The sequence below is a fragment of the Emydura macquarii genome, unplaced genomic scaffold, assembly GCF_026122565.2.
Source record: "Emydura macquarii macquarii isolate MOO-44397 ecotype Brisbane River unplaced genomic scaffold, CSIRO-AGI_Emac_v2 contig_295, whole genome shotgun sequence".
In the NCBI taxonomy this organism is placed as follows: domain Eukaryota; kingdom Metazoa; phylum Chordata; order Testudines; family Chelidae; genus Emydura; species Emydura macquarii.
In genome coordinates, this window is record NW_027130432.1 from 8,172,997 (window position 1) to 8,194,116 (window position 21,120).

The 21,120-nt window shown below is 39.4% G+C and overlaps 1 protein-coding gene across 1 annotated transcript in view; it reads right to left on the bottom strand.

Moving 5' to 3' along the window:
- Positions 1 to 5,912: 5,912 nt before the first annotated feature.
- SLC12A4 (solute carrier family 12 member 4) overlaps positions 5,913 to 21,120 on the bottom strand; it is a 70,612-nt gene continuing 55,404 nt past the window's right edge. Inside the window, exons 15-24 of the mRNA XM_067551516.1 lie at positions 20,405 to 20,524; positions 19,504 to 19,608; positions 18,046 to 18,214; positions 16,083 to 16,278; positions 15,526 to 15,695; positions 13,292 to 13,423; positions 13,097 to 13,204; positions 12,086 to 12,270; positions 8,276 to 8,409; positions 5,913 to 6,734 (exon numbers count right to left, since the gene is read on the bottom strand). Of these exons, the coding sequence (XP_067407617.1) occupies positions 6,643 to 6,734; positions 8,276 to 8,409; positions 12,086 to 12,270; positions 13,097 to 13,204; positions 13,292 to 13,423; positions 15,526 to 15,695; positions 16,083 to 16,278; positions 18,046 to 18,214; positions 19,504 to 19,608; positions 20,405 to 20,524 (1,411 nt within the window). The 3' untranslated portion in view covers positions 5,913 to 6,642. The remainder of the gene's footprint in view (positions 6,735 to 8,275; positions 8,410 to 12,085; positions 12,271 to 13,096; positions 13,205 to 13,291; positions 13,424 to 15,525; positions 15,696 to 16,082; positions 16,279 to 18,045; positions 18,215 to 19,503; positions 19,609 to 20,404; positions 20,525 to 21,120) is intronic.

Below are 21,120 nucleotides of genomic sequence, written 5' to 3' on the forward strand. Positions count from 1 at the left end.
GAGTGATGGGCAGAATAGTCCATTTCATGTTATTTTGTCCACCACATAAACCTAATTTCTGACACGCCCATTTTGATTAATCCATTTCCGGTCCCACACTTCTCTTGTTTATCATGCATTATGTTAATACATTCCCTGAATTACATTACCAGGCTTTTCTGTTTAGACTAATTCAATCTGTCTCCACTTGTACCTTTTCCCTTCAATACTTGTTGTACGTTATGATGACACTTTATAAACTTTGTCACAGTTGAGCTAGCAATTAAGGTAAATATGAAGATCTAATTACAACAACATACCATAGGGACAGAGGAAGGGTGGAAAAAAGTGCTCATTTGATTTGTATTTTAAATATTCTTTTTAATTTGCTAGCTCAGCTGCCTACTTTGATGCACTCCTTAAAGTTGTGAAATTCTCCCCCTTAAAGCAGACAAGTTGTCAAGAATGGTAATGAATGGAACAACGTCTTATGCACCCTTTATGAAAGATAGAGGTAAAGCCACTCCAGCAAGACAAGAGTTGTGCTGGTTTAAAGACTCCAGACAATAAACAGGGCTGTGCTTCACCTCTGGTACAGCTGGCTTCTAAGGAAGTGCCTTGTGCTTGTCCTTGAAAGAGAAAAGCAGACTGGCCCACAAAGCGTTTTATTATGGGAAATGCTTCTGTGGATTATTCGGTAAAAGCAGATGAAAGGAATCCATGTAAAAATATATTCAGTATTGAATATTGCCATCTTATTTTACAATGCGGTGTATTTACATATTTCATTTAGCTCTTTAATGTTTCTCTGCCTTTTTTTTTTTTTTTTTGAGCTCTAACAACTGCTGTGTTTTATCTAATGAGAACCAAATTGAGACTTTAACTAGCAAAGTAGGAAACAAAGCAAAGCATGCATTTTTTTTATAAATTAAGAAAATTGTTTCATATCAGGAGACATTTGACAGCTATCCTCTGTATTCAATTACATAAAGAAGGCTGTGTCATTTTTGCAACGTGCTACATTTACCTCACTTATTACCCACATTAAGTTTTTAAATTAAAGTTGGTAAAACTGTTTCCAGGACAAATAGTTCTTACGGCCTAACAATATATTCTCTTGCTCTCTGTCAAACCTTCTGGAAAGGGTAGGTCATTGGCCTGCCTTAAGGTAGTCAGGTAGTCATCCAGTAGCCTTTTGAAGTCCCAGCCAGACTAGGGGCCCATTTTGTTCTCAGTCATACAAGTTCTAAGGAATAGGCAAAGCAGCTGAGCATGTACAAATGACGACACCCTCACCCAAAGCTACCTTCTGGTGCTCAAGCTTTATTGATTTATTTATTACATTGTTCACTTCCCCGCTCCCAGATATAGTTTCTGCTTCTGGCTGGTATGGAAAAGAAATACCTAAATGTGGATATTGAGAAAGCCCATTCCTGGAGCACAGTCAGCCCAGCTGAAAAGCAAGAAATACGAGATATTTTACGAGGGCGCTGGATTTTGTGTGATTTCCTGCACGTCTGGATTTTTATCTAAACCTCTAGATTCTGCCAAATGAATTTATTTAGTCCAAGCTCCCAAAGCGTCAGTTTGCCCATCCACTCGCAATGAATATAGACACTTCACAAAATCACTACCATATAAAATGTCAGGGGTGTACTTGCACAACATACTTTCCTAACCAAATTTGAGCCATATACTTGACCCAGTCATTAACATGCCATCACTCCATTAGCAACGGGATGGACAGCTTGCAGCATTAACACTAATCCACACTGACATTTGTTGCAAAAACACCAGGTTACGGATAACGGCAGGCCAACTCCTAACTGCAAACCTCACACCCATTGCTTCTAGGGTGTGTCAGACTTTGACTGCCATCCTGTGGGTCCAACAAAAAAAAGGGAGGCATGAAATTGATGTCAGAGAACAGCCTAACCCTAAAAGTAAACGGGCCAGCTCTCTTTGCACATTGTGCTGAGCAAATGGAACACAGCATCTAGTGCAGCTTCAGCGAAGAGCAGGCGTGCAGGTTACCTGAACCACTGTGATCAAGCAGGGATCTGCGCAGGTAACTGACGCCCTCTCCCTGGCTGCTAGAAGTGGAAGCAGACTTAGATGAGACAGGACTGACCTATTTCCTAGTTTTAGAATGCAGTGCTGATTCCAGAAAGCAGATATCATTTATTACACTTCGTGGTGAATGTCCAAGGGCTCCACCTCACGAGTTGCTAGAGCCTGGGATGTGAGTGGCTAGTGGGAGACAGTCTTCAAGCCCGTCACCTGCCGTGTTGTGTTGTAGCAACTGCTGCGGCTTGCCGTGATTGACACTCACTCTAGGGGGGGCACCTTGTATTTGGAATAAGGCAGCAGGCATTGTTTCCTCTAAAATTACTGAGCTTTAATAGACACCTTCTCAGCTACCTCACAGGCCTGCAGTAAGTTTGTGCCCAGTTCTTAGGAAGAGGATTGTTCTGGAGTTTGTTATGGGTTTGCAAGTGCTGTGCTTCTTGAATACAGAAAACCAACCACTCCCCTTGTGGAAAGTACAGCTCTGCATTTTACCAAACAAACAGCTAGCCTTGGCAGTAAAGTTCATACAAACCAGAGCTATATTATGACTGTATAATTATTCCAGAGTCATTTTAATCTATTTACTTTCAGTGCACACCGCAAAGCAATGCTAAACAACATTGCTAGGATGATGCATAGGGGAAATGAGGAGCTTTATTTTTGTATGAATGAGTGGGAGTTTTGTTTCTTTATCTAATTACATGCCAGGTATCTACAGTACTCACATGGACACCTTTGTAACTAAATAATATGAAAAATTCAGTAAGAATTGCCCCTCAGCAGTGGTTTATAAACAATCCAAAAACCTGAGTGTTTCTTCAAGTGAACAAAACTCCCGAATGACTGGCACTCTAGTTCCCTCTTGTGGATTTTAGTGTCTAAACTTGAACATATTTGCAGCATCTCACCTGCTATAAAAGCTAAGTTTCAACAGCAGACTAACACAGTGGTCTTCATGGAAAATACTGCTCAGTTGTGAATTTCCTAAAAATCGTGATAACAAGTGACAGCACAGATTCTGATGCTTGTATTTCATTAACATCTCTGCTGTCCCAGGCAGGGGGAGGATGTGTAGACAGATACTGGTATCTTTTCTTTCAAGTGACAGTAAAGATTGGCATTTGTGATTTAAAATGTCATCTTGGCCTATAATATTTGCATTTTTTGATAAACAATACACAGTTTGCTCAAAGAAGAAATTTCACTTGTGAGCTTGTTCTTGCCCCCAGACTTATGCTAAATGTTTGTCAACTTATTATAAACTGGATCATTTCCAGTGTGAACAGGTTCTGTGAATTGACCCCACTATTGAACATCAGTTCATGTTTACAAACCCATTAGACTAAAGTTAAAACACAACACATGGAGGAAACATGAATAAGCACAAGCTCTCTTCTTGAAAGAGAAGTCTGGTGTAGTTTAGGAAGGGAATGGAAATATCCACTTAGTTCCCCAAACAAACAGAAGCTAAGTTGATTCAACTAGATACTATTTTTTTGCTTTGAATTTTTTCCTATTCTGCCTGTACTACTCCATCTCTCCCACCATTTGCACTGGACTTCCTCCTCCCTTCCCACCCCCACAATCTCTCAGCCTCTCCTGCTGGATGTAAACTAAAAAAATTTAGAGTAAACACTTTTGAACCCACCACATTAAAAATGATCAATTATGCATAACATTTACTAAATGCTAATGACCAGACCCAATTTTGTTTCTGCTATCTGTATACTCCTTTGAAGTCTTTTTTTTTTTAAACAACCTACATTGCACGCTTCCTGTATACATTCTAACACGACTTAATGCAATGTGCTCAATAGCACAAGCAACACACTTTAAAAATTAAGGATAAAGTCCCACAGTTTACTTGAACATGCAGTAAATGGCACTAAAACCCATTAATAAGGTGGAGTTGCATCCAGCCAAATGCCACAGGAACTTGATTTTCCATGATGAAGTGTGGTATAGCTCTGAAACGTTTAAATATGGTGAGCTGAGGTAAGGACGAAAAAGGTAATTCCCTGCAGCTGTTCTAATAAAGTCTAAGAAATAAACCAGCAAGAATAGTACTCCTCTGTCATGGTGCTTGCAAATGAGGGCTTGCTTACATTTATATAATGTTTTGCTCTTCCACAGCATCTTTCATTCATTGGAGGATCTCTTTATAAATGTTACCGTACACTTGACAAATATTAAGCACTCTCGACCTTTCAACTTGTTCTAAAACAAAGAGTAGAAATGACGCATGCTACCAGAGCCTGGGCTTCATTACAGCTAGTTTTTAAACAAAAAATCAGAAAACCAGTACTGAGCAAGCGCCAGGGCTTTTTCATGAATATTTGCTTGCAGGGAACTTAACTGCACCAGTGCTATTCAAAACTCCATCCCACAACAAACACATATCACTGGGAGAGACCAGTGTCCCTTTTCCTGTCAGGAAGCAGTTCCTTAAACGAGGCTGTGAATAAGTCTTAGTGGAGATTACTCCTTACAGGGTTGAGAAGGGAGAGGGAAGAAGCATGGAAATGTGAAGAGCAGTTCAAGGTAGTAACCACCCGTCCTGACATGCTGGATTGTTTTGCCAGGGTTCTGGCATATACACACCCATTACATTCAGGGCACACTGCTAGCAGTAGAGAGAGAAGGAGTGCTTGCAAAGGAACAGGATATCAGAAATGTGTCCACAAAGAATAAGATATTTCTATCCACACCAAGTTACACAAGTCTCACACTGTGTTCCACACTATAGCAATATCCACAGGGACAGAGCTCAGCATCCCCTAATTTAAAAAAAAAAAACCAAAAAAAAACACAGTCCCTGACATTTCAGTAAAGGAGACTTTTGTACAGTATTAATTGTAACCATCCAGTAAAAACACCTAGGTTTCATTATGACTAGGTGAAAGAAACATCTGCATAAAGTGAAGTGGCATATTATCTTTCTACAACAGAAGAAGTGGGGAAGGAAAGAAGTTAGAGGGTCACACATTTGGAAACTGGTAAGTTTTTAATATGACGTATCATCAGTCCATGGAACTCACTGCTACTAGAAACTGAAACATTTATATGACTATCAATTGGTATCCAAGATAGAATAAAAAAAATTATCAAGTGTATCAACCTCTATGCTTCAGTATTTGCCAGCCACTAATAATTAAGATGAACAGAAAGTCCCTCCTGTTCCTCCCATAAATACATTAGAGCACAATTATCTGTTATGTGGCATTATGTGCTGGGCAATGTCAGACAAGACATTGGCCGGGGTGCAATACAGTTAGCAGTCTATGCAGATGTAATTGAACAATTCCAATTCCATACAGCAGAGGCAGTGCTGTGTGCACGCTACCCATTGCATTACAGCATACAGAACTCCACATTGTTTAATATTTAAGTGTATGCAACATTTTATTGAAAAAATATGATCCTTCTGTATAGTAAGTGGAATTTAGTAGGCTTGGTAAAATCTTCGGAGACTTATTCATTAATAAAAGGGGTTTTGTTGTTGTTTTTTAAAGACAAGCCTACAAAAAAAAAACAGCTTCTGTGCTTGTGCAAGTGCAATTCATCACTGTGTGTGCAGTGCAGTACCTCTGTTTCCATGTACTCGAGTCTCAATATACTTAGAATCATAGAATAAAATTCCTGCAGCCCATCAAACGGGGAAGAACTACACGGGACTGATCTTCGATCCACTGATAGTTTGAAATTTATTTAAGAAACCTCTCTTTGAAACGTCTAGACTGTTTGCATCCGTGTTTCCAATGTTTCTAACAAATAAATATAAAAATAAATAGGGATCTGCCTCCATCATAGAACCATAAGTCTCAAAAGTTACACATTGTTTGTAGCAAGCTACATACATAATCAACTATATCAACATAATTTATTTCAATCTATAAATGTATTAAAGTATAAATTCTTATCCAATACTCAAACTGTAGTTCTGGAAATGAACCCATAAAACTGTAGCTTTGTCAGTCAGTTCTTACAATTTAGTGTTTTGTTTAGAAAATGCATTATAGCTGAACTTCAGCAGAAACTAGCTGCTATATATATAGGAGCTCTATCCCCATAAACTAATATAAAAGCTTTTAAAATCCTGTTACAGTCACTGACTTTTGAATCCTAACTTTATACATAGTTACTAAAAACACTGCATGTTAGCACTGTTCTCTAAAAATAGGTTTAGTGTTAAAACTACATTCACAAATACCAAGTATCAAAGCAGAAGCTGAGTAATACTATAGATTCATGATTCACTTGTGTTGCCAGTTGGATGGTGTAGTAATGCAATACAAAAGATATGTATGTAACAACTGGAATGTCACTTGACAGAAAACCAATGGAAGCAGTACTAAGATCTGCAGTACACTGTAAAGGTTTGTGATAAAAGCCTAATAATCATTCAGGAGAGGAGATGGAAAGTGTGTGTTTCTTTGGGGGAAGGGGGACGAGAGAGAGGGAGAGAGAGAGAGAGAGAGAGAGAGAGAGAGAGCGAGAGAGAGAAAAAAACCTATTTTCTTCTCCATTTAAAACTGGAATGTCCTTTGTCATCAAGAAGGTAAATGTGGGGTTGGTGCAGAAACCTATATTAAATCAAGAGTAAATTGTGATGACTTCACGACCACCTCCTCTAACAAGTAATACTCTCTCCAAGCCCTCTGTCAAGACCTCCAGGAATTCCATATCTGTATCAGTAAAGTCAAGGACAAAAGACATTTTATAACAAACGCAAACACAGAGTGACTGGCATCCTTTTTACTGAATAGTAATACAATAGCAAGAAGCCTTCTAATATACTGAGTGTAACTAAAAATCTTGAGCAATTTCTCTAATTTAATTTCTCTCAAATGAATTTACTAGTATGTCAATTGCAACTTTGGGAGATTGAGTTCTTCTAAATAGTATGGGCAAACTTTTAAAGAACTGGTAGAGTTAATGTTTCTTAAATTGATATTAATGTTTCATATTCATGGCTGAATATACTTTGTAAACGTTTGTGCTTTGAAACTGAATGAAAGGCCCAATTACATTTTGGCAGTAAATTAATTTATTGCAACTCGACTACATCTGACAGATGTGTGTTGTCTTTGTGGACTAATATAACATCAAGCGCAAGATATATGGGACACTTCAGCCATATTTTGAGTCATGATTCAACCACACCCTAAACTTTTTTCAAACATTGCTCCCTTCAGAGTGTACACTGGGCCTATAACAGGGCAGGAGTGGACAGTTGTCCACCTGGAGATTTTAATCCAAGCCAAATTGTAGGGGGAGCTAGGGAAAGTAGAGGGACAGCGGGTTCATACTACCCACAATTTTCTCCCATGCTGTAGCTATTCCTTAAGTTTTGGGCCATAGGAAGCTAAAGAAACTAGTACATCATTTCAGTGTAACACAAAAACTCAACATTTGTCCTGCTTTAGAAGCACATCTGATTACACAAAATGATATATATTCTAAAGCCACTTCCTGGGGATGATGTCCCTACTGCCTCCTAAAAACATGCTCTCAACCTCCCTGGAAATGTGAACCTCCCTGGAAGTGCATGTTACTCACCCTACAGATTCACAGTTGTAAATGTCAGACTGGCTAGATTTCAGTTATAGTGAAATTCCAAATATAGGGCCAAACAGATGATAGATTTGAAGTTACTATGTCAGAAGTAGATCTTTTGTTAGTATAATTAAACTAAGTGCATCTTTAGAATCCAGTCAGTAAGAGTTAACTCCTTTCCCGCACTCTCCGTGTTGATTTTTATGTAAAGGATTTCACTCTTATTAACTGCTTCAAAGTACAATAAGACAAAGGCAGCTACTGCTTCCTTGAAAGAGCAAACATAATTTCCATGTTAAGGAATGTCAGATTGTTTAGCCTTATTCTGTAGGAAGCAAAGCTCCTGCTACTTACTGTTGCCAAAGCTTAAGAAGGCAGGCCCATTAGAGAAAATGAAACTAAGAAAGAAGTGTAGACAAGACACCTTTCACAGGTGAAGTTAGCAAAGCATCTTGGATACAAAACAGGTGAGCGGCCAGGGCAGATGAGATACAGTAAATATCTGTAAGGGAAAGTCGCAACAGCCATGATTTACTACTTTCATACCACTGGAACAGTAAATTACACTTATTTTGGTTTAAATAAATATATTTGATAGGCAAAGTATAAGAACCTGGTTAGACAGAGAGAGATATTTTGTGTATAATCTTGGCTTGCCTTCAAAGGATACAGTTTTCGTCACCATCTACGTTCTTTGGAGGGCCAGGCATGTTGAGAAGAACAAGTCTGGCATCATGGGACCTATTTACAATTACTTCATTTAACTTCACTGCTGTGTGCATTCTTCTGACATTTGATTGGTTCCTGTTGAAGAATCACATATATACTATCAGGAAAAACCCTTGTAAAACTGTATTGGAAAAAAAATCATTACAAACATACCTTATAATGCCCATATCTACTAAATACTATTTAAAATGTTATCTAATCAAACATGCACAATTTCTTCCAGTTTCTCGAGGTACATAAGGTGTTAGAGTTATTTGCTCCATGTGTTTAGAGCTAATATTATTCCACCTGTGTTTGTGATCTGTGTTCTAAAGGCATCGCTTAACTTATTTTCCATTCCACTGCTCCCTTTGGTCTCTCCTAAGCAGCTATTGCCAGACTGCATGAGATAAGAAATTCACCTTAAGTGACATCTGTAAGATCACCAAACTCAATTGTCCTAAGGGCCTCATCTATTTACTCTTTCCATTGGCTTTAGTGCGTGTCACTGACTTCAAGGGTTTGGGATCAGACACTGGTCTAGAGTGGATGGTTATCCACTATTAAAAAGTGGAGAATACCAAGGTCATCCACTGTGACCTCAGATTAGAGTTGAGCTGGAATTCTTGAAGTGAGTGTCACAGTCTGCAACTTGTAACAACCTAAGGAGTGTTCCACCAAACCTGCAAGAGCTTTCAAGCTGGGTGTTATGTGAGAAGAACCTATGCTCCTACAGAGAGGGATAAATCACTAGCCCTATACATCCGCACAAGGGGCATAAGGCCCCACACGCTTATTCTCTTGCATGGGCCTGTCAGTACAGAAAGGAAAACAGACTCTACAGAGCCATTACTGCTCCCCTGCACAGGTTATGCTCCTGTCAGTGTACACAGCATGCCAGTTATGGGTCAGTGCTGAGTGTAAATTGTGCTGAATTTAAGCCTGTCACAGTTTACTTCCTCTGAGTCACAATCTGGTCCTTAGCAACATAACTATATGCTGCCTCTTCCTCAGGGCAAATTGCAAAACAACAATCTAGGCCACACTGTCCGAATATCCCCACTCAAAATACGAAAGTACAGAAAAAACCCTCAACTCTGAAAACTCCATGTCTCATAGATGACTCAAATTGGTGGCAGCAACACCAGCCCACAGTTTTAAGAAGTGTGTTTTCTGATTTTGAGCTGCAAAACAGTTATATCCTCCCAAAAAGTGTCCAAGTTTTATTACATTAAAAATAGAATCACATCACACCAATTCATACAGAATAAGTAGTAGAGAGTCAGGGAGTCATTTTTAGCCAGAAGAGCTCTCTTTCCAATAGGAAATTAACCACAGTAGTGGTTAACAAGGGAGAAGAAAACAAAAGAGACAGGCAGATCAACCTAAAGGGAAAATCTATTTGCATTTGCAACTTGATGAGGATTTCTGACTTGTTTCTATTGATGTTTTTAAATCAAAACCAGATATTTTAGGGAAGGGGGTTAGATAAGACCCCATTTTACATGCTACAAATTATGGTAACAGGCCTTCATGAACTTATGTCTTTTCTGGGGGCTCTTTTGTTTTTGTTTTTAAGTCAGTTTAATTTTAGCTTTCATCTTCTAGTGATTTATAGGGTTGCATATCTGTGTCATTTTCTAAGGGAATAAACTTCCCAAAACATTCAGGAAGTGGCAGATACACTGAGGTGACCCATATGCACTACCATTAACAAGACAAGGTGCTGCTGCACAAAACCATTTAGGAGCAAGAATTACAACAGGATATAACTTGCCCAGTTTGGAACACTTTCCTTGTGATATCAGGCTACGTCCACATATTGTATTGAAAAAGTGAGCACATTTTCTGCCTCGTCCATGTCAGGAGCAGAAAGGTCACAGACAAGAAAGGCAGGATATTATTGTACTATTACTATGGGAGATGAGGAAGGAATTGTTATTTTTGCAATTAACCTTTTGGAAGAAAAGCTACAGAAATCCAAAGAGCCACATTTTTTTCCAAGGTGACCCTTAAAACTGGCCTCTATCCAGTGAGCTGAGAAAATGCCAGTAACTGTGGCATAGGCATGTAAGGAATGGTTCACCCAGCCTCCAGGAGTGGCTAGAAACAGTGGGATTCCTCTCTTGTATGATCAGCCAATGAGCGTTTGTTCTGAGGATATAAAGCTTGTGTGTGTGTTGACACCTCACCCTTTAACTGTGTGCAGATAGTCAGGCTCAGGCTGGAGCCCTAGCTCTGGAACCCTGTGTGTCTTCACAGCAATTTTTAGCCCTGCAGCCCAACCCCTGCAAGCCCGAGTCATAGCCGTAGACATATCCTTATGGATAACTACTCTCCCCAGCTGGGTACTAGCAATCTGTGTGGAGGGAAGGAAGGGACAAGGAATCTCCCTGTTCCCCCAAGTTACTGAACCACCCCGGAGTCTGCTACTGCAGCCTACTATGACCTGAGTGTCCTCTCAGCAGATGGGAGAACTGGAGAATCCACTGAGCTGCAGTTCTTTCAGTCCAGCACAGCCTGCTACAAAATCCCCCTATTTGTGCCCCATTGTGCAGGAAGCCCTGGTGGACCTGATGTTCCTTTGGTGACAGGACTGGGGGCACATGCAGACAGAACTGGACCTGAAAAGAATCTCATTTCAAGCAGCTATGCAAGCTATTGCAAACAATAATTTGAATGTTTTTACTTCCTGTGTGCAAAAGTAATTTGACCATGTCCTTTGAGTATTATATTTAAAATTGTGAGAAAACTAGAAAGAGCTAGGAAAGTTCAAGTCAGCACTGTCCTGAATTTCTGTTCAATACAACAACCTGAACTTTGGCTTGGCCAGTGTCTGATATTGTGCTCCAATGACAACAAACGTTCTTTGATAACAAACATCCAAAATGGGAGTATGCCATTCTTGAAAACACAATTAAATGCTCAAACCTGAAGATGTTCTTCCCTGATTTAGTCCTGGTTAGACAGGGTAACTCTTGCAGACTTTGCTTTACGCTATTTCTAAAGTATCACCCTAAGAAGTAAGGACCCAATCTTGCACTCTTTAAAGACAATGGTAAGTCTCCCCACGATTTCAGGCATGCGGGATCAGGCCCATTGCACAGAGTTACATGTAGGTTAATAATGTCATTCCTTTTAATCTAGGGAGAATTTCAGATCTTCTCACTCCCATCCGCAGAAAAACATTTTTTTAAACAAGTAGCAAATAAACTTACAGGTTTTCCCACTCTCTGAAAGCATGAAAGGGAGGTAAGAGTACATCAGTTTAAATTTAAACACATAAACACAGAATTTCTACTGATTTTTAAACTGTAAAATATGTTTGAATTACGTATACTAACAAATAGGAATTTCAAACACTCAGGAATTTTCACTGAGTTACTTAGCAGTAAGTTATATGTTCATCTGCCAATAAACTGGTGCTGGGATGGTCTCTAATACACATATATTACATAAGAGATTACAAACCATTCTTCCATTTTATATGAAGCCACAACTAAAGTGCCACTTCTAGAACTTGGGAATTTTTTTTAGTATTCATAGCCACATCCTACCTTTAATCTTAGTTCTGCATTAGAGTGACTAACTCTGCTGACTTTTCACTGTTAAGGCCCCAAAAGTTTAAATGCAACAGAGACCTGTGCAGTACTAAAACATTTTTTTTAAAAGGAAGTCAAGTTGTTTTGTGGTTAGGGATGGGGTACAATGGACAGCAGCATAACCAGACTTTAACTCAAAGTGGTCTGAGATATCGGCCAATGAGACTCACGGTTTAATACTGATCAGTTCTCTAAAGTTTTCCATTGCATTGTTCCGGTTCCGTTTTTCAGAGTCTAATTTTTCTTTTGTCCATGTCATCTGAATTTTCTCAGGTACTGTCTCCCCTTCATCTTCTTCATCTGAGTACAGGCTTTCCAGCCGTATTATAGAGTGTCTGTCCTTTACCAGCTGAGCCTGAGAAGTGTTTAAATAGCAAGTTTAGTTCTACTTCACAGATTAATTTTATCTTTTCTGAATCCCTTTTACCAATTTTAAAAAAAAAGCTCTCATTTCATTGTACCCTTCACCTGTGTTCAGGAAAGGAGCCAGAGCAGTTCACTGACATAAAGAGGAAATGGGATTCTGGTGTATATGATTCAACCAGAATTTGGACCAATAGGGATTTGTTTATATAGAGAAATAGAGAACTTGCCACTGTAAAATGGTATGGAACCTGGCAGCCCAGATCAACCCCACGCTGATGAAAACTGTTCTGCTCAGATGGAATAGGATTATACAAACTGAACAGCTTTGGTGGCCAAGTGAGCTAGTTGCCTTGTTCTACCAGAATCCAAGATAGGACATAAACCTGCACTAGCCAAACAGGATGCATCATGAACTGAGACAAACCCAGGATACTGCATGTACCAGAAACTCTTGAAATTTACAAGAAACCTCCTGCGACTTATGTTCTGAACTAACTGGACATCACATACTCATACAGGAAAAGGCACAAAAGGCTTTTTTACTGCTTACATGACCACCGTGCATTCTTTCTTATGATAAAGCATTTCTAGTACAGCTTCATAAGTGCAGACAAGATGTTAACTGACAGGAATAACCTAGTTTTCAGATACAGCAACTGAAAAAGCTACACTAAACATTTGTTTTCTTCATGAATTAGTACCCAGATACCTCTCATATCTTGAAGGACTTCCTAGTACATTTCCAATCCTTCATATTGTATAGTAACAGTGTTTGGATTCATCCATCTTAGCTCTTTCTATAGTGAATGACATACCTCCCTTTCCCTTTCTGTTTTGGTCAGTCTCATTTGCCTCAGCATCTGAGATCTCTGCTCCATCATTAGAGTCCGCTCGTAAGTATAAGCTGAAATGTCACTGTTTTGCTGCAGAAATAAGAAAAATATTCCTCTTTGTAATCAAAAAACCTACTAGCATTCAAACCTTAATGAGAACTACGATTGATCCCTTACCATTTCTACCACTTCTACCTCTGCCTCTATTCGTAGGTGATAGAGGAAAGTAGCCAAGTCCTTCTTCATCTGAATGCTGTTGTCATCCATCTGGGCTACTGTGAAAATTCTCATTTTGCACTTTCTCCAGACCTATGGGGGAAAATACAAGTTCTCAAAACATTTGAACCAACAACTTCTTTTCTATACAAAAGAGAGCTGTAATAAATATAGCACTGTTGTTTTCCAACATAGGTATTGCACTGCGCTCTATGGATGTTTTTTTAAACACATCCATTATATTGACTTTCCCATCACAGAAATCAAGCATAGTTTAGGAACACTGTTGAAGCATTGTGTTGACAAACTGAGATGATTATCAAGCATGGCTTTTAACAAACATGGTTAATGAGCCATTAATGTAAGGCAGGGCCCAGATTTGTATGTGGCCTCTCTTTTGGCATAAAGATAACAAAGAAAAGCTGTATGAGGCCAGTCCTATGGTCCTATGAACTACAGCATGAGAAAAATTCCAGTTAGATTTCTCACTAGTGAGACTGCACATTTTTCAACTGCTAGCTTCCCTTGACAAAACCCATGACCTATTTTTTTTTGAGGCAGGGGGGAGGGTATACCTCATAAAACATTATTCTTTCACCCTGGTCTACCCGCTGCTCAGACTGCCACAAAATCTTGACACCTTTCATTCTTCTGGGGTGATTATGATCTTTACATTCTTTTAAACTTTAACAGAAAATAAATGTAAACATTGATGTGTTATATGCCAGGGTTTGTGGGTGACGGAGAAGATGAATTTTTTTTCTTGCATTCTGGAGATGACAAAACAAATCATAGCCATTACATTAGCTGATACGTTTCCTGGCCCTGGCAAGTGACCCCACTGGTTAAAGCAGAAGTGGCTTTAGCAGGCTTAATATGTTCCCATCCAGCCTAAAGCCATGATCTGGGGACCTGCAATTTACCTGTGTAGAACAAAGTGGGGAAAAGTCACCAAAAATGCAAGGCTCCCTTACCACCCAGATATCCCCAGGGCACTGTATTTTACAATCACAACATTTTGGACACTAAGGGCATAAATACTGCCTTATTTTTAAAAGATACTGTTGTATTTAAAGACTTTTTATATCTAATTGCTGTAAGCATCTCTCCTGGTGACAGGGGGAGTGGACTCTTCTTGGTCTTTAAGAGATAACCACCACACTTTAGAATAATGGGCAAGGGAGGGCAAAAGATGGAGCAGCAAGGATGATGCAAGGCAGCTCAGGAGAGAGGTACTGATTGGTAGTATGTGGTAGAGAGAGGAACAACTTTCTTTGCATCTGCCAACCTTATAGAAAGTTTTCAAATTTTTCAAGTTCCAATTAATTTGTGAAAATCTTTTCAACCAGTTTGAGTAGGAAAAATGTCTCAGAATAATCAAATTTGATAAAAAAGTCTATAGTTTTCAAAATTGGGGTTAATTTCTCAACTAGCCATGCTACCAACTCTATTGTAGTCCCTCATCTTCATAATCACATTGATTTTATTAAATTCAGTTTAATTTCTGGTACTACAATAGAACAAATGAATTCTTTCTTTAGTAAATAGTATAGTCTCTTCTTAATTAACACTTGCTACATAACCTGACAGTTCCCCTTTTGTATACATATAACCCAATTACATTGCAATGAAATATATCAAGAGTCTAAAATTAAGACACTCGTTGGATCCTATAGCTCTTGTGAAATGGTATCCATAAACAGTTATGCTGAGTCCTTTATGGTACATTTCTTATTAAATGTACCTAGCTATCAAGAGAAGACTGAGCAAGTCTCAAACACAGTTATGGGGGTTCTGCCTTTTCAACAGTTAAAGCTACAATGCAGTGCAAGCTTTATAGAATCCTTTCTTTTTTTAAAAGGTAAAAAGGGTGCACTTGTATGACCATTACTGCTATGGTCATGTAGGAAAAAATACACTCTGGTAATGTAAACATTTTTGTACATAAGTAGAATGCGCATGTGGGTCAAAAAAACCATTCTAACGTCCACAGTCTTTTTTTTATGAATATATAATACAAGAAAAAACATTCCGGGAGAAGAAGCATGACGACTGATTCTCAACCACAGAAATCTAGCCTACATAGGTTGAAATAGGAATCTTCACTTATTGTTGGCTGACTACTTTACACCATAGACAGATGCATAAAAAGTAGTAGGCAGACAAACGGATTATCTAGCTCTTTTCATCCTTACTTTATGCTGTTTCAGTAGAAAAGGAAGCAACATCAACATGCCTCCATCATGCACAATCCACCACACATCAATGTTGCCTTCACTGTAACGTTCATGGTTGCTGGGATAGAAAGACACGTTTTTGGGCACCAACAGAGCCAGATGGGCAGCAGTTGTACAACGCACAGTATCTGGAGCGAAGGGGAAGAAAGCAAACTGTCACCTTCCTATGGTACTGTAAGGGAAAATTATAGTGGAAAAGGCTATTACATGAGCAAGTGCCACTTATTCATAAAGTCACTGCTCACATTAAATATATGCATTTACTCCTTTTGTGTAACTGTGCAACTGTAAAGGTTGTTTAACTGAAAAGATTATAGTGTTTATTAAAACCATTTGCAATGGTATATAGACATATATCTGTTAATCGGTGCTTTTTTTTGTTAACACTTATGCTAATCAGTGGGAAAGCAATGCTGAACTTACAAAATAAATCTGTATAATGAAAAGTATAGCAGGTGTAGTAGTACAGAGAACTTGGTTCTGGGTGTCTAACCACATGGCACATTAAAACTAACCTATAAATGTTTTCCAGGCTCTTGCATCTTCACTTTGTCTCCAGCCATATGGCCATCCCAAAACCACAGTGTTATGTTTCATGCCACCTAGTCCACAGGACTGTATCAAGTGGGCAATTCCTTCTCGAACCTTAGTGGCTACAACTACTTGACAAAATCCTTTCACTTTTTCAATTTCAATCATGTTCTTAATAGTCTGGAAGACAGGCAAGGGAAAAATGTTCTCAATTAAAATGAACTCAGGTCCTCTATATCAACTGATTAATATATTTTTGATGCATCTTCACATTGTAATCTGCATATACTCATCAAGAGCAAAAGTTTACTGCCTTATTTTGAATAATGAAAGACAGGAGAAAAATCGTATGTAGTATACAGCTTCATACACTATAAGGTTCTATAACAAGGCTGTAAGAAATAAATAGAACAATAATGTCATCTTTAGCAAGATGTTATCCCACAAATATACGAATTAGCTTTCCATTTTTAAAGTACTGTCTCCCACCTCTTCAAGAGCTTTGGGATGTGGAAACGGAGAGAAAAACTCTCAGATAGGTTCGGTTTGGGATACGGGGGGTCGGCGAGATAGTGATGATTCTGGGGGTTTGCTTAATCAATAAACCTTTTATTTTATAACAAACAATTATATCCTTATAATAAACAGTTCTATTTCTATAATAAACAGTTTCACAGCAAACAATTGCACAGCAAATAGTGATAGCAAAGGGCAGGAGAACTCCATGCACGAAAGGACAAAATGCGCCACCCAAGATTTAGCGTTTTGTGATCTCTCCGGATCAACGCATGGCTGCCAGCGTGTGACACTAGGGTGCCCGATTTTGGAGTTCCCCAAAGAAGTTACAAGACAAACACAACAGAAAACAGTTAATCCATACTCACAAACATTATATACATGTATACCATGTTGGCCAAATTCAGTTGCCGTTTGCTTTAGATACTGCAGAGGGGATAGAGCCACTGTGAGTGATCAGTTCACAGCGAAGCGGGCTGGGGAAGATGCATCAGCCCGCCGAACCGACACGACCAGGAGATACACGGGGTGCTGAGTAGATTCAATTCCTCTCTGCCCTCTGCTACCTGGGTTTGAACTTTTATAGTTTCCCGCGGTCAGCAGAGGCTAAGCCCCATTGGTTGCTATTTGCTGCATGACCTTCGAAGGTCATGGCTTGGAGTTTAGCCAACCAGGTGCTCCTGATTTCCCAGACAGGTATGGACCAGCCAACCAGGTGATTACAATTTTCCCGGGCAGTTGCTGACCACACACCAGCAGGTGAGGTCACTTCATTTCCTTATAAGGAGACAGGTACGTGCGGCTCATGCTGCTGAGTCAACCCTCCCTAGGCTGCCTCTTTATCCGTGTGGGGGGGGGAGGGCGGTGCACGTGGCGCTGCAGACGCCACTATGCAATTTTGTCTCCACATGGGGTAGTGGTGAATGTTACGTTATGGTATGACTAAGCAGATGTAAATGTCAAATTTAAGCATTAGGAAGGGTGCAATGGATTCTACAGGTCTTTTACCGCTACATAGAATAAGCAAAATACAGCAAATGTGTTAGGTTCAGAGTAACTGTTAGCTATTGTGATGTTTCTAGATCAGTTCAGAAATTACAGAACACATCTCTTAAGTGAATCAGTCTACATCATGAAACATTAATTGGACATTTTGGTGACAATTCATCCTGTTAAATAAGTTAGAGATGTATATACATAAGATCTAGAACTTAATGTAGCAACCTTGATGTGGTTTTTAGATCTTCAGACCCCAATTCAGCAGAGCACGTAAGCATGTCCTTAAGCACTTTGGTCAACAGACCTAGACTACACATGTGTTTAAGAGCTTTGCTCTACTGGAGCCTGCTTTACGTTCCACAAAGTTTAATAAACATTCACTAAAATTTTGTAAAATCGTTTTTATTATTTTTCAGTATTTAAAGCACTTACTTGTTCAGCAGCTTGGGCCTCTCCATAACTCTCCAGAAAATTTCCTTGGATCACTGTCCCTATGATAGTCAAACCTTTGCCAGCTTTCAGCTGAGAAGCAAATGTTAACAGCCTCGGATACTTCACATGCAAATCTTCATCTAATTTCAGAAGCACCAGCAACTGAGGCCTACAGTAAAAGAAAAAGCAGTCAGGGTTATTCTTATAAAACCTTTTCAAAATTGTTCTCACTAGTTATCTTAATTATGCTTTAACACTAACACTGATACCAGTAACAGTGAAGTATATCTCTGTACCATATGCACTAACAGTGCAGTAATTGACATTTTATTTCTTTAGACAAAGCAGATTTGGAATACTGTCTAGAGATTCTTCCATGTGGTTTTGAAGAAAGGATTTGACAAATATATGGGGTCTGCATTAGCATTTTACTTACAGGAGATTATTTTCAAGGATCTGCCCTATACAAAGAATGTTGCATATGACATTTGTTTGTGTGATAAAGGCAACATTCTAGGTCTATATGGATACTATGTACCAAATATGTGGGAATTAAGATTACATTCCAAATAAACAAATGAATTTCACCTTCTTCTGACGTGAGATATATGCAACTTCAGTCTGACGTTGCCAACATTTGGATATTCTTTTCCCAACATGCAGCTATGAGTAACATAATACCATGATTTATAGGATTTTGTGTGTATTATTTAAGGCAGACTTCTATGCCTCTGGATAGGTGGAGGAGTGCTTGATATCCATATACAGTAGTGCTAGTTAGCAGCATAATATATGCTAGATTGAGCTACCCATTGCAGAAATGAAAGTCATGGAAGAGTACACGTTTACCTTTCAGTTAATGAGGATTTCTCTGCCCCCCTAAATCTTGGTGTTTTCTGGCTCCTGCATGTAGAACCTTACTCAAAATTCATTTTGCCCATGTAATCTGGCTCTGTGCAACTGAAGTGCAGGGGTCAGAGGGAGAAGTCTTTGACCACTATTCCAGTCTTAAAGCTGGAGCCACAGCAGCAACCTCTGTGCCAATATAGCAGGATATTAAGGGTGCTGCATCCCTGGGATCACAGATCTTGAGAGTCATCCCCCAACTCCATTTTCTGAATTAGCCTATACAGAGCCACAACCACGACTCCATTCACATCCAAGGCAAGATGAAGTATTGCTCTGCCTCTGCAGGGCCCCTACAGTGTGGTTAATGTAGCATGGAATATCTTACACTGGCTGCATGCATTTCACACTAAGTGTGCAGGAATTTACTTACATGCATTCACTTCCCTTAGAAGATTGAGCTCTTAAATTTCTTTTGTGTTTTAAGATAGCAAAACTCCTGTCCAGGATCAAGGTAATTACTTGCATGTAAATTGTGGGCATTGTTTTGAACCCTGCATGTGCAATCAAAGGCTCAGCAAAATCTGCATTTTGCACATCCAAAATGCCTACCTCCAGTTCTTGGTGTGGGGAGGACCTTCTTCCAGTCTTAGCAAAGCATATCTGGCCGCACTGAGTGACAGACCCCGAATACCATCACCCCATTCCTTCTCTGCACTGCAAAGAATCACATATTTTAGTGGATACATGATTTGAGATCTACTGATGGAAAGTGATATATAAGAGCTAGGTAGTATTATTTCAGCTGTGTTTAAATTCCTTGCTTCTGCACTGAAGCCACAATTATTTTACAATCAATTTATGGATATGCTTCCCAACATAATGTACTCATGGGGCTGAAACGCAAGATGTATGCAGCATTCTAGGCCTAATTTATAAATCACTCCTGACTGTGGCTGAGATTTCCTTCATCATGCATAAACCACACCCTATGCTTCACAATATGATTTGTGAAGATGGAGTTATGCCACCAAACTAACAGTGTAACAGACTGAGAATAGCAGTCTAATGCACCCCAAGCAAGGCTGAGTGTGGGTGCTGGTTCTCTCTACCCAAGAGAGCACTCCCTCATGTCTAAAAACCCTTACCACTCGGCCAACTCATGAGCCAAGTGGAAAGGCTCAAGAGAGGGCTGCATTCAGGCCTCTTTGGCTGGAAGTAGTCAAAGGTCAAGAAGGTAAAAGGGAGCAGAAAACTAGATCCCCAAAATAGGCCTCCAATTCCTACTGTCACACAGATTTCAAGAAACATCTTGCAGATGCTTGCCCAAGAAACACATCCTGACCTAATCAGAACTTCTTTTTGAAATCACCACCATGAAGCAGTTGCAAAAGTCCTTTAATGTAGGAAACTCATACCACAGACACAAGACAGTGACCATTTATGTTCCAAACCATTAAATGGTAAGTGAGTCCAAGCCTCCCCTTGCCCTGCTCCTTCTGAAAATACTTACCCTTGGTATTCAATGTACTTGTAAATCATGCCCGCAATAAGCATAGCCACCAGAGCATAATACCAGGATGAAATGAACATCAATGCAAGACAAATACTCATGCCTAAAAATGATAAGGCCCTGGGAGTGGAAAAAAATAAGTATTAGCAAGTACCCGGGGAAAAAGAGATAAAAGCTTTAAGTATCTGCTATAAACCCATTGATTATTTTAACTACTTTCCCCCCTAAAGATTCTCACCTTCCGTATCCTCTCTCCTGGTCTTTTCTGAACAGATGGTGCTAAAAAGCAACCAATGCCCTCTGTCACCACTGTTGTAATATTTTATTGTGGGGACGACGCTATTACTACATTAAACATCACAATTCTGGTCCCTACTCAACAGAAGAGTTCCTTCCTGCATCCCTGACTGCTACCAGATGGATGGAAGAAATCAAGCAGATTCAACTGAGTCCTTTCTGATAGCCCCAGTGCCCAGCAGAATCATTCCATCTTCCCAGCCACCCAAAGGTGGCCAAGGAACAAATTCAGAAGCTAGGTGCCTGAGTAAGGTCTTTCATGGCTAGCTGCAAAAAGCCACCTATAGAAACACTCCATACCTGTGATTAGCAGAAGAAAACATTCTAACATCCCTTCTATTAGGAAGCTGTTCCCTTCATATGAAGGGTTAACAACATCCTTACAAATCCCCTCAGTAGACCACAGAATATGGGCTAGA